The following is a 14,553-nucleotide window of genomic DNA, read 5'->3' as shown; positions in this document are numbered from 1 at the left end:
TGACTGGTCACATCCCTGAGTTTGGCAAATCAAAGTTTGTCCCAACTTAGCAAATAATTAAAATTTTAAGTGCAAAGATTAGCATAATAATTTACAATGTATTTGCATTCACCATGCATAACAAACCAGATAAAACTGTGCCATGGTGATAATACAATAATTTCCAATACTTAAAAGAGAATCTCCTCCTGTGCTACAATTTCTTTATATTTAACAAATCAAATAAAAGCAGTAAAATCACACAAATAATGGGATTAAAGGGGTGGGAGAAGAAAATGCCACCAGCACTAACCACTTAGTGACTTGAGAATGCTGAACATAAACTGTTCAATAAATGCCAAGTGATTAAATTGCAGTAAGAATCTTTCAAATGCTACAAACCTTCCAGTAGTCAGACTGTAAACTGTAGTACCTCTGGTATGCAGATAATGCTGAAAGACAAAAGAGAAAAAAATCTGATGTGAAAATGTTATGAAATAAGAACAAGTCGTAAAATGGCAGAAACCTGGAAAAAAAGAGAGGATCTTCATCAGAGCAGCCAGAATCTAAAGACAACAAATTCTTCCAAAGATAAGGATTTTAAAATTCCAACATATTGGAAGACAGGAGGTGAGGCTAATGTAGGTTTATAAGGGGAGAAGTAATGGATAAGCAGGAGTTAGCCTAGAGCAAGATACAAGTAGCCACGCTTTGGACAAGTTGAAGTTTACAGAGCAGACAAAGAGAGAGCAGCATGGGTGACATTAAAACAAATTGCTTTTTTCGGTGACAAAACGGTGATAGGGATTTCCACGACAGAGGAGAGGGGGCTCAGGGTCAAACACATGGGGTGGGATTTTCTGGCCATGCTCGCCCCAAAACCAGAAAATCCCACCCGAAGTCAATGTACCCCTGCCCCGTGGTGGGCGAGATGGGAAAAGTCTCCCCACGGTGTTTGATGTGATGGGTGTTAAATGTGATTGGGTTAGACTTAAAATGAGGGATTCAGGTCAAGGAAGCAGAGTAGCGGTAAGAAATAAAATCCATGGCTTTTATCTTCTCACTGTTCAAATGAAGGTAACTGTGGATCATCCAAGATCCAAAACAATCTTATAGCTGCTCACAGACAAAGAGAAGTACTGGACATCATCACAAAGACATAGAAGCATTCTCCATGCTTCCCGCTAATGTCTCGAAGATACAGCAAATTGAAAAGGAAAAGGAGGATGAAGGACAGATCCTTGGGTGCTTCTGACGTGCCCCAGTAAAGTAGAAAAAAATAAGTTGTTGCTAGAGATACACTGGCTGTTTCCAGATGAGTGGAAAAACGCAAGGGAACTGTACAGTGAACTCGGTAGTCGAGGGGTGGTAGAAGATAGCAATGATGTGGAGATGCCGGCGTTGGACTGGGGTAAACACAGTAAGAAGTTTAACAACACCAGGTTAAAGTCCAACAGGTTTATTTGGTAGCAAAAGCCACACAAGCTTTCGAGGCTCTGAGCCCCTTCAGAAGATAGCAAAACAAACCATGTGAAATGAAAGTGGAAGATTAGGAGATACAACATGTCATGGTTAAACAGAAGACATAACTCAATTTTGGCCAGGGCAATTTCAACAGTGTGATATGAAAGGCAGACAGACTGGAAAGATTTGAAATAGAAAATCCTTTGAGATGGGAACAGAACATGAAGGTTATAACACTCTTTGAACCCCAAAAGTAGTAAAAGGTGAGAGATAGAATTATTACAGAACGGTTAAAGCATTACTATAGAATGGATCAAAGGGGGAATCTTGAGTATGAGGTAATCATGGCAATTTTGAAAAAGAGAGATGGGCCTGTGGAAAACTGCATCAGTTAGCATCTGGGTTCAGAAGTGGTAGTTGAGAAGATTTTCAAAACTGCATACTCACAGACAATTTAAGTAACAAACATTGGAAAAGACACAAAACTAAATTGGGACTACGTCTTCAAGGGGGGGGACATTGTCCTCATAATTGCAGCTCTCATCTATCTATCAAGCACAGCACTGAATGTTTTAGCAACAAAATGAGTAACTGAAACATTAGTTGCTGAATACTTTATGACCGTATCTTACAGATCAGACAGTTGCTCATTATAAAATAATCCTGTAATTTGTCCCAGTTTTTATGTTGTGAGAGTCCCCAAAAATATTGGACGAATCCTTAAAAATATCACCAGCATAGGCACACCAATTCTCTCAAATCTCATCAAAATGCCAAACAAAATTGAGAACTATGATGGTTCAGAAGACAAAATGAAAAAAACTAAGACGGAAAAGCAGCAAAAAAGATGCAACACTTCACTTGGTCTATGCCACAAAATAAATTTGATTTTACATGGCAAAAGTGTGAACCCTGCGAACATTTCTGATCCACTCTTATTTCTTTGCTAATTTCTCTACATTCTCCTGAAACATTCACTGATTTGATATTTTGACTCACTTGTCACCTTCTCTCCCTTTTATGTCTCTTTCCCCAAAGTCAGGGTTAGAATTGGCAAGAAGCGGGGAAGGACACAAGTATATGAATATCTACTTGTATCAAGAGTGGAGTCATCTGATTGCAATTGAGCCAGATTCAAAGATCCATTTCATGTCTATGGATCTATAGTTGAGAAACACACACAAGTGAAAGAATAACTTGAGGATCAGAAGCGAAGCGGAGACTAAGAAGAAATGTTCACTGCGTGCCTGAGGCTAGAATTCCGAAACAAAGCAGCCATACAAAGATTGATCAGCACTGAACAAACAGGAATGGATTGCAGCAAATGACTTGGACAGGGAGGCAATAAGACTCTCGACAAAGTAGGCCATGGTGGAGGTCATTTATATAGCACCTTACACAACCAAAAGACATTCAAAAATGCTTTCATTAACATTTTTGAAGTGTAGTCACTATTTGAGTTATAGAAAATATGGCAACCAATTTGTACAAAGCAAGCTCCCATAAACAACAATGTGATATTAGAAACATAGAAAAACTACAGCACAAAAACAGGCCCTTCGGCCCCACAAGTTGTGCCGAACATCTCCCGACCTTTTAGGCCTACCTATAACCCTCCATCTTATTAAGTCCCATGTACTCATCCAGGAGTCTCTTAAAAGACCCTATTGAGTTTGCCTCCACCACCACTGATGGCAGCCGATTCCACTCGCTCACCACCCTCTGTGAAAAACTTCCCCCTTAACATTTCCCCTGTATCGAGCCACCAGCACCTTAAACCTGTGTCCTCTCGTAGCAGCCATTTCCACCCTGGGAAAAAGCCTCCGAGAGTCCATCCGACCTATGTCTCTCAACATCTTATATACCTCTATTAGGTCTCCTTTCATCCTACGTCTCTCCAAGGAGAAAAGACCGAGCTCCCTCAGCCTATCCTCATAAGGCATGCCACTCAATCCAAGCAACATCCTTGTAAGTCTCCTCTGCACTTTTTCAATCTTTTCCACATCCTTCCTGTAATGAGGCGACCAGAACTGAGCACAGTACTCCAAGTGGGGTCTGACGAGGGTCTTATATAGCTGCATCATTATCCCCGGACTCCTAAACTCAATCCCTCGATTGATAAAGGCCAGCATACCATACGCCTTCTTAACCACCTCCTCCACCTGCGGGGCCGATTTTAGAGTCCTATGGACCCGGACCCCAAGGTCCTTCTGATCCTCTACAGTACTAAGAGTCTTTCCCTTTATATTGTACTCCTTCATCCCATGCGACCTGCCAAAATGGACCACTATGCATTTATCTGGGTTGAAGTCCATCTGCCACTTGTCCGCCCAGTCTTGCATCCTATCTATGTCCCTCTGTAACTTCTGACATCCCTCCAGACTATCCACAACCCCACCAACCTTCGTGCCGTTGGCAAACTTACCAACCCATCCCTCCATGTCTTCATCCAGGTCATTTATGAAAATGACAAACAGCAAGGGTCCCAGAACAGATCCCTGGGGCACACCACTGGTGACCGACCTCCATTTAGAAAAAGACCCATCTATACCCACTCTCTGCCTCCTTTGCCTCCTGCCATGCTGAGTATTCTTGAGCATACTAAGCCTCTCTAAATGCTCATAAATCTTGTCCCTCAGGATCTTCTCCATCAGCTTACCAACCACTGAGGTTAGACTCACCGGTCGGTAATTTCCTCGGCTATCCCTATTCCCCTTGAAAATAGGAACCACATCCGCAATCCTCCAATCCTCCGGCACCTCTCCCGTCTCCATCGACGACGCAAAGATCATCACCAGAGGCTCTGCAATCTCTTCCCTCGCCTCCCACAGTAACCTGGGGTACATCCCATCCAGACCCGGTGACTTATCTATCTTGATGCCATTCAAAGATTCCAGCACAACCTCTTTCTTAAAGTTCACATACTCAATCTTTTTAGTCCACAGCAAGCCCGCAGTACATCCACCCAGGTCCTTCTCTTCTGTAAAAACCGAGGCAAAATACTCATTAAGCACCTCTGCCATTTCTACTGGTTCCGTACAGATTTTCCCGCCTTCACCTTTTATAGGCCCTATTCCTTCACATCTCATCCTTTTACTCTTCACATATTTATAGAAAGAACAAAGAACAAAGAACAGTACAGCACAGGAAACAGGCCCTTCGGCCCTCCAAGCCTGTGCCGCTCCTTGGTCCAACTAGACCAATCGTTTGTATCCCTCCATTCCCAGGCTGCTCATGTGACTATCCAGGTAAGTCTTAAACGATGTCAGTGTGCCTGCCTCCACCACCCTACTTGGCAGCGCATTCCAGGCCCCCACCACCCTCTGTGTAAAAACGCCTCAGGGTTTTCCTTAATCCTACCTGCCAAGGCCTTCTCGTGACCCCTTCTGGCTCTCCTAATTTCCTTCTTTAGTCCCTTCCTACAAGCCATATACTCTAGATCCCTATCTTCGCCAAGCTCTCTGAACCTTTTGTACGCTTTCCTTTTCTTCTCGACTAGGTCCCGCACAGCTTTCGTGCACCACGGTTCCTTTAATCTACCAACTCCTCCCTGTCTGCTCGGAACGTTGTCCTGTAGAACTCTAGACAGACATTCCTTGAAAAACTGCCACCTCTCTTCAGTACATTTCCCCGAGAATACCTCCTTCCAATTTACTCCTCTAATTTGCTGCCTTATGTCTTCATATTTCCCCTTACTCCATATAAATGCTTTCCTAGCTTGCCTGATCCTCTCTTTTTCCAATGCAAGCAGAAAAGGAGATAGAGTTATGATCGCTATTCCCAAGATGCTCTCCCACTGAGAGATCTGACACCTGTCCAGGTTCATTGGTCAGTATCAGATCAAGTACAGCCTCTCCTCTTGTCAGCTTGTCCACATGCTGTGTCAGGAAACCCTCCTGAACGCACCTAACAAACTCCTCCCGATCCAATCCCCTTACCCTAGGGATATTCTAATCTATGTTTGGGAAATTAAAGTCTCCCATCACAACAACTCTGCTATTATTGCAACTCTCCAGGATCTGTTTCCCTATCTGCTCCTCCACCTCCCTGTTACTATTGGGCGGCCTATAGAAAACTCCCAGCAAAGTGATCGACCCCTTCCCACTCTGAACTTCCACCCACAGAGACTCTGTAGACAATCCCTCCACAGCACACACCTTCTCTACAGCTGTGACACTATCAATAATCAGCAGTGCCACTCCACCCCCTCTCTTGTCTCCCTCCCTGTCCTTCCTGAAACATCTGAATCCCGGCACCTGGAGTATCCAGTCCTGTCCCTGAGACATCCAAGTCTCCGTAATGGCCACCATATCACACTTCCAGGCATCGATCCACGCTCTGAGCTCATCCCCTTTATTCACTATACTCCTGGCATTAAAGTAAACACATCTCAATCCTTTGGTCTGAGCTCGCTCCTTCTCTATCCCCCGTCCATCCTCCCTCTTGCACCTTCTATAACCCTTCTCTGTTTGCGAGCTAACTTCCTCGCTCCCAGTCACCTCGTCTCGATCCCCTCCCCCCAATCTATCTAGTTTAAACTCTCCCCAGTAGCCTTAGCCAACCTTCCCGCCAGGATATTGGTCCCCCTGGGATTCAAGTGCCACCCGTTTTTTGTGTACAGGTCACACCTGCCCCTAAAGAGGTTCCAATGGTCCAGGAACCCGAATCCCTGCCCCCTGCACCAGTCCCTCAGCCACACATTCATCCTCCACCTCACTCCATTCCTGCCCTCACCTTCCCGTGGCACAGGCAGCAATGCTGAGATTACTACCTTTGCTTTCCTCTTTCTCAGCTGTCTCCCTAGTTCCCTATACTCTCTTTTCATGACCCCTTCTCCCTTCCTTCCCACATTAGCGGTACCAGTATGTACTGCTACCTCTGGCTCCTCTTCTTCCCCCCTCAGAATTTCTGGGACTCGACCAGCAACATCCTGGATCCCGGCCCCAGGGAGGCAGACCACCATCCGAGACTCCCACCTGCCTCTGCAAAAACACCCTTACTGTCAAGTCCCTCATTAACACTGCCTTCCTCCTCTTTTCCTTAGCCCTCTGAGTTACAGGGCCGGACTCCACTCCGGAGACATGGCCACTGCTGCTTCCCCCAGGCGGGCTGTCCCCCCCAGCAGTACTCAGGCAGGAGTACTTGTTGTGTAGGGGCACATCCACCGGGGTGCTCTCAATCATATGAGCTTTACCCTTCCTGGCCGTCACCCACTTGGCCTCCACGTGTGGCCCTGGTGTGACCACCTGATGATAGCTCTTGTCTATCATCTCCTCATTCTCCCTTAACAGCCTAAGATCCTCGAGCTGCAGTTCCAGCTCCCTAACACGGTCCCTCAGATAATCATCAGATAAAAGTGGCAGATAATCATCAGATAAAAGTGGCAGTGCGAGGGGCAATGCTCTGTGCAGTGAGGCATTCCTCTCAAAGATGCAAATTAGTTAGAGCAGATGGCTGTCTGGGAGCAGAAAAGTCTGCAGTATGAGACAAAAGTTGTAGCAGATGCCTTTTTGGATTTCTTCAAGGATTACAATGGCAATTGAAAATTTTTTTTGGAGATCAATACTTTTTAGCAGCTTTTCCACATAGGTTGGAGTATTAGGACACTCCTGCCTGTTTATTTTCTAGTCAAATGGATGTGCAACATGCAAGAAAGCCAACCACTACATTTGAGAGTATCCAAGCTAAGTTACACTTGACCAAATGGTTTCTCATCATCTGCCTATGCAGAGAATACATTCTGTTCAAATAGAAACATTTATCATTTTTGTATGTCCAGAGGTTAGGCATAGGATATTAACAGCTTCTCTTAGAGCACAAAACTCTGGATACATACATTTATACAGAGCCTGAGCTCCAGATATATTTCGGCACCATTTAGTCATAAAGGTTTACAGCATGGAAACAGGCCCTTTGGCCCATGCCGCCCTTTTTTTTTAAAACCACTAAGCTTGTCCCAATTGCCCGCATTTGGCCCATATCCCTCTATACCCATTTTACCCATGTAACTGTCAAAATGCTTTATAAAAGACACAATTATACCATCCTCTGCTACTACCTCTGGCAGCTAGCTAAACTGAAGAAACTAGATAGAATTTCTGGATTTGGCAACAATTTTCTGTCGAGTTTCACAGGTGTTCATGTGTATTACTGGGAAGCAAGAAGATGGTGCAAATCAAAGGAACAGCTCAATCTGACCATTAACAGCATTACCAACAAAAGTTTGGGCATTTAGAATCCCTTGCAAGCAGACAAGAAACAGAAAGACAATGAGCTTATGAAGGGAGTAAAGAGCTTTTACATTTTTATATACATGCCATGTGGCACTAAAAACATGCTCACAAGAACAGAGGAGCAAGAGTAGACAGTTCAGACCCTTGAGCCAGCTCTATCACTCATTAGGATCATGGCTGATCTGATTGTGGTCTCAACTCCATTTTCCTGTTGTCCCCATCACTCTCAACTCCCCTATAGGTCAGAAATCTCCAACTCAGCTTTGAGTATATTCAATGACCCAGCATCAACTGCTCTCTAGACTCAAGAATTTCAAAGATTAACAAAGGAGAAAAGAAATGCCTGTTCATATTCATCTCGAATGGGAGACCCTCATTCTGAAAACAGTACTCCATAGTTCTAAATTCCTCCATGAGGGGAAGCATCTTCTCAACATTAACCCTGCCCACATCCCTCAGAATTTTATGTTTCTATAAGATCACCTCTATTTCTTCTTAGTCCAAAGAGTACAGGACCAACCTGCCTAACCATTCTTCATTAAAACAAAGTTCATTCCAGGAACCTACTGGACCTACTTTGAACTTCCTCCAATGCAAGTATATCCCTCCTTAAACAAGGAAACCAAAACTTACTCCCTTCATAAGCTATTAAAGACCAACATTCTATTAGCCTAAATAATGTCATACCTGCTTACGAATATTTTGTCATTCATATATGATGACTGCTCTGCACCATTCAGTAATTCCTCTCCATTCTGTATTTCTATTCTTCCTGCTAAGTGGACACCCTCACATTTTTTCCACATTACACTCCATCTGCTAAAATTTGGCCCACTCACTTAACCTATCACTTTACAAACTCTTCTGTATCCTTTTCACAACCTGCATTCCTACTTTTTTTGACTCAAGAAAATTTGGTTTCAATACTGTTGGTTCCTTTATTCAAATCATTAATATAAATAGTAAATAGTTGAGACCCAGCACTGATCCCTATGGCATTCCACTAGTTAGTTTGAAATCTGTAAATGACCCATTTCTTATTAGTAAGCCAATCCATTACCCCCAACAGCACAAGTTCTCATGTTGTGCATGAGTACATAACTTGTGTGGCACTTCACTAAATGTGTTTTTGAATCCAAAGAAAACAACATCTTTTCCTTTATTCACCTTGCTTGTTGCACTCTCAAAGAACTTTAATAAATTTATAAAACACAATTCCCCTGTCATGTTGACTCTGCTTGATTATATTATGATTTTCTGAATATTCATTTCATATGTTTTAGGAGTATAACCTTTAGTTTGGGGGATTAAAATTTTAAATGCATTATAATGGAAGCATCTGATTTGGGAGGGTGGTAAACAGACATGGTCAGAGTTGGAAGAGGAAACATATTAAACAATGGTTGGCTTATTTCTCAGTTTCTTGGCTAAAGAGAGATGTTTACAGATGTCTGCATAATTGGTTTATCCACATGGTTTATCAGAACAAAGGGAAGGCGTGGGAATTTGAGGTGGAGAGTTTGAATCTCATAGAAATCATAGAAACCCTACAGTGCAGAAGGAGGCCATTCGGCCCATCGAGTCTGCACCGACCACAATCCCACCCAGGCCCTACCCCCACATATCTCCATCTGGCATATCCCAAGTATGCCATGAGGATAGATTGCAGGGAGGTATTTTTTCGGTTGGTATGACATCCAACAGAAGCAATTAGCTGGAACCCGTGAGCTACTTTGAGAAGCAGAGAGAGGGAGTTTGCCAGGAGCTGTAGATCAGCAGCAATGGGCCAACAGAAACCAAGAGTGCTTTGAGAGGTTGGAGTCACTGTGTAAGTAAGCAGCAATGCTCATGCTTGAACTAGAGTGACTGCAATAGTGAAATGCTTAAGGAGAGTTAGAGGGTCACTTAGCTGGATGCTAATGGAAGGGCTCAAGAAATCTCATATTTTGGAGGACAGCAGGAACACTGAGGAGAATAAAAGTGAATTCCCAAAAGCTGTGGCATACCTAGGTTTGGCCCCAGGGGGAGGAAACCTCAAGATCCTGTACAGAGGAACTCTTAGGCAGAAGTATTTCCTTATAAATGCCTACCATGACTTATCTACCAAAACAACTTAATTTTACCAGTCAAAATAATTTCTCACTCCTGCACTGATTTCATGCTTTATTAACAGAGCTACTCCAGCTCATTGTCCTTTCTTTCCATCCTTCCAAAAAGTCAAATACTCCTGAATATTCTGTTGCCAGCCACAGTCACTTTGCAACCACGTGTCTGTAGTGGCTATTATGTCATACCCACTTATTTCTGTCTGTGCTATCAATTCATCTATCAATATGAATGCTTCACTTATTCAGATAAAGAGCCTTTAATTCTGTCTTTTTACCATTTTCCCCCAACAATGACACTATTTGCTGGTGCATACTCGATTGCAAGCTCTGTCCCTTCCCTGGTTATCATTACTCTGATAACTCTGGTTAACATTACCCATATTATTATCTCACACAACTGCCTTGTCCTCTCTCATTAACTTTCTAAATTTCCCCTCACATGAACCCTGCCAGACCACCCCCACCCATTTTTTAGTTTAAGGCTCTCTTTGAAACCCTAGTTATTTAACTTGCCAGTACACTGGTCTCAGTTTGGTTCAAGTGAAGGCCATCCCAACAGAATATCTCTTGCTCTCCCCAGCAGTGGTGTCAACCCCCCCATGAATTGAAAGCCATTTCTCCCTCATCAATCTTTGAGCAACATATTCAACTCTCTGAACTTACTTACCCATTATGCCCGTTGCTCAAGCAGTCATCTAGAAATTACTACCTTTGTGGGACTGCTTTTTGATTTCACCCCTATCAGCTCTCAAACACCTTTAGGCAGGGCTAAAAAGGTCTGCTATGTCACTGTTATCCATGTGGATGGACAATGTCAACTGGATCCTTCCCCAGCCACTCCCAAGTTCTTCTCCAGTCCTCAACCCTGGCACCAGGCCAACAACACAGCCTTCAGGACTCATGCACTTGGTTGCAGAGAACAAATCTATTCCACTCACTAGAATTTCTCCGACTATTAATACATTATTTTTCACTCCTCCAACTTGAATGGCCCCTGCCCTTGTCTACAGAGGTTACATGAACCTCGAATCAAAATCTTCTAACACAAATCAATCCGTCCGGCTGGTGTCAGTAAAAATGTCCTAGCATCGAATCCAAATCAGAACTGATGCGTGCGACAGTTGAAAGAAGCTGTAAAAGTTTCTGCAGTTACTTTCAGACACTGCACCTTGCAGCAGGACATTTGTTTTCTCGGTACAAAAGCCTAATCCACACCATCAGCACCAACTTCCATTTCATCATTTCCACATTCTATTTTGTTTATGGCCCTTCTGTGCAAGATTATTTATAAACTGTTGTGACTCATTTTAATTAGATGACCTTCATCCATTTATTTTGACAAATTCCCAGCAATATGGACACAATGTCAAAAATTACCCACAAACATTATGGCACTTTACCCTCTAACATTTGGCATTTTCACCAATGACTAACTTTAATATCCTGAAACATCCATCACCTAAAAGGAATACTGCCACTTTTCCAGGGAATGAATTGCACTTTGTAATCAAAAATAAATGAACAGAAATGTAAATACAGGAAAGAACATTGCTTACCTTTTGGATAATCCTCCAACAAGAGGTTGAAATGACCAAGCTGGCAAAATAAGTCAGGGTCAACTTTTCCCTCACACTTCTTGATCACTGACTCAAAGCAGTGAATAGCCTAAACAAAACACAAGAATGAAAAATGAGAATGCAGAGTAATGAAAGATCATTGCACTAATCCTGCCTTCAGAGTTTGAAGGTAAACAATTAGGAGCAAATCGGTATTTAAGTGCCAATGTGAGGACAGAAGCTAGGAACAATGATTTAATTTCAAAATTTCTTCGCTACGGAAGCTATTTAATGACCAAATCAATCGAGTATTTAAAATAGTCTACTTAAAAGATTTTAATTCACTTTTCACCTCAGAGCAATAATAGCAACTGTATGCCTAGGTTCACTCAATCCAGAAATTTCTACCATGGGCAACATAGCAATTGTTTCTGGTTGGAGTTTTTGAAAACATTTCTTGGATTTTATTTCAAGTATTTTTATTGAGTAGGTAAGTTGTTCATAAAAATGACAAAATAAGACAGTGAACTGCACTTAATGACACATTCAAAATGATGAGTGGTCAGCATTAGAGTTAGTAAATTCTATCTTACACTTACCCCACTATCCTTCACACCTTATTGGAGTAATTGAAATGAGAAAAAATTAGGTGGAATAGGCTGATATGGACTGCAGTGGTTCCAGTGAAATTTGACCTATTTCCCCTCCCCTGTTCATTATATTTTAAGCTGATGCAAAAATTAACAGTCATGCAAATATCACTACTGCACGTAAAATGTTTATATAGAAATGGTGTTATAAAGATAATTAAAAATGCACTATGAAATAGCTTTTACAACTGCAAACAAAAAAGTATTTCCAAGACAGATTAGAAGTTTATCAGTTCCAACAGTGTTAAAATATTTCTTTTCCCTTTCAGGCCATTATAGCATGCAAAAGCTAATAGCTAAGTAAAATGGCAATGTGATGCAAAGTGACTTCAAAACCGGGTTTAAAGTATCGAGATCCTCATATATACATTTATAGAATCTCTACAGTGCAGAAGGAGGCCATTTGGCCCATTGAGTCAGCACTGACCACAATCCCAACCAGGCCCTGTTCCCATAACCCTACATATTTACCTTGATATTTACCCTGTCACTAAGGGGCAACTTACCATGGCCAATCAACCTAACCCACACATCTTTGGATTATAATCTCTCTTTCCTCTTTACCTATTTCTTTTAGAAATCCGAAGGTGTAAATCCACCTCTGCAGACTATAGTTGGGTTAGGATAAATTCTAAATGGAATGGAATTTTAAATGGTTGGAATCAGTTGTAGTGCGTAAAATTAGAAGTTGCACCAACTACATATTACTGCACAATCAACCCATAATGACTCCTTCAGACCAATGCTTTTGTGAAAATATCCAAGCCAGTCTCGAACACCAATTCTGTTTTTCCAACAGAGCCACACACCCAAAACCTACAGCATGAATGCAACTCCCTGGAGCAGGAGCAGGGGTGCAAAGAATGCTGCTAAGAGGATATCTCCCACAAGTTATTTTTAGTCAACTTTTGACGTGTATAATATTTACAGCAGCACAGAAACAGGAGATTTAGCCCAACAAGTCCGCAGTGGTGTTTATGTTGCACACAAGTCACTTTCCACCTTCTTATTTAACTCCATCAGCACATCTTTCTATTCCTTTCACATTCATGTTTATCAGTTTCCCATTGGTAGCATAGTGGTAATGTCACTGAATTAGTAATCCAGATATCCAGGCTAATGCGCTGGGGACTTCAGTTCAAATCCCACTATGGCAGCCAGTGGTTCAATTCATACATCTGGAATATAGTCAAAGATTTATGAAACATTTATGATTTTTGTAAAAATCCATGCAATTCACTAACGTCCTTTGGGGAAGGAAATCTGCCACCCTTATCCAGCCAAGTCTACCTGCAACTCCAGATCCACAACAATGTGGGTGACTCCTAACTGCCTGGTGAAATGGTCCATCAAGCAATTCACGAAAGAGTAACTTTTAAAAAAACACCTGAGGTAGCTATTTTCCTATTCTAACCACTCGAGTAATAAAAAAATTCTCCTGAATTCCTTATTGCATTTATTAGTCTGAGTGTCTTATGCTTAGGACCTCAAGCCCTGGCCTTCCCCACAAGTGAAAACATCTGTCCTTGACCCACACTGACCGCAGTTTAAGAAACACCTCTATTTTAAAATTCTTATCTTTATATTCGATTCCCTCCTTGGCCTCTCTCCTTGTTATTTCTAATCTCCTCCAATCCCACAACCCTCAGATATTTCTTTTGAATGGACCTACCTTATATAAAGTTGATCTTTCTCTACATCCTAGCTATGACTGTAACATTATATTCTGCATCCTCTCCCCTAAGTACACTACATGCTTTGACTGTATAGCATGCAAGAAACAATACTTTTCACAGTATACCAATACACGTGACAATAATAAATAAAATTAAATATTTACACTCCTAAGGCCCCTTTGAGCATCAATAATTTTACTCCCTCCATCAATGGTGGCCGTGCCTTCAGCTGCCAAAGCCCCCCAAGTTTCTGCTCCTCTATACTGTCCATTCCTCCTTCCAAATGCTATTCCTCTTTGGCCAACAAACTTGTAATCAGTTGCCTTAATATCTCATGGGGCCTAATAGCTCACATGGCCAAGTGTCAAATTTAGCTTTATAACCCTCCTGAGAAGTGCTTTGGGACATTTCCACCCTATCAAACCGTTTCAGAACCTTAAACTTATCAGGTCAGCATTTCTATAAAAAAACCTCAGCATGTTCAACCTCGCTTGATAGGTATTACTTCTCAATTCTGATATCATCCCAATAAATTGATGCTGCAACTTCTGAAGTGTTTCAGTTAACCTTTGTTAATATGGAGATCAGAACTGTTCACTGCACTCAAATTTGACCACAGTTCTACGCAAATTGAACATACTTCTCACTTTTTAATTCTATCCCTCTAGAAATGACACAAGTGCTTTGTTTAGTGTTTTAAAGTTTTCTGAAAGTACATTGCTCATTTCATTTTAATGATTTGTGCTATTGATGGTCCCAGATTCCACTGCCCCTCTACCTCAATTGAAGGCCTATATTCCAAGGAGAAAGTGACCATCCTTTCTTCCTCCCAAAATGTATCTAACACTGATCTATATTGAACTTCATTTGTTTATTACACATGCCTT

General features: G+C 42.0%; 1 protein-coding gene across 3 annotated transcripts in view; it reads right to left on the bottom strand.

Moving 5' to 3' along the window:
• The window catches only part of kdm6a (lysine (K)-specific demethylase 6A), a 213,705-nt gene that overhangs the window by 143,072 nt on the left and 56,080 nt on the right, over positions 1-14,553 (bottom strand). For all 3 annotated transcript variants that reach the window (XM_078232615.1, XM_078232617.1, XM_078232616.1), the window contains exons 3-4: positions 11,341-11,449; positions 382-431 (exon numbers count right to left, since the gene is read on the bottom strand). In XM_078232615.1, the coding sequence (XP_078088741.1) occupies positions 382-431; positions 11,341-11,449 (159 nt within the window). The remainder of the gene's footprint in view (positions 1-381; positions 432-11,340; positions 11,450-14,553) is intronic.

This window comes from Mustelus asterias, chromosome 17 (assembly GCF_964213995.1).
Source record: "Mustelus asterias chromosome 17, sMusAst1.hap1.1, whole genome shotgun sequence".
In the NCBI taxonomy this organism is placed as follows: domain Eukaryota; kingdom Metazoa; phylum Chordata; class Chondrichthyes; order Carcharhiniformes; family Triakidae; genus Mustelus; species Mustelus asterias.
The sequence above is the reverse complement of the archived record's forward strand: the minus strand, read 5'-3'. Positions and strand labels throughout refer to the sequence as shown.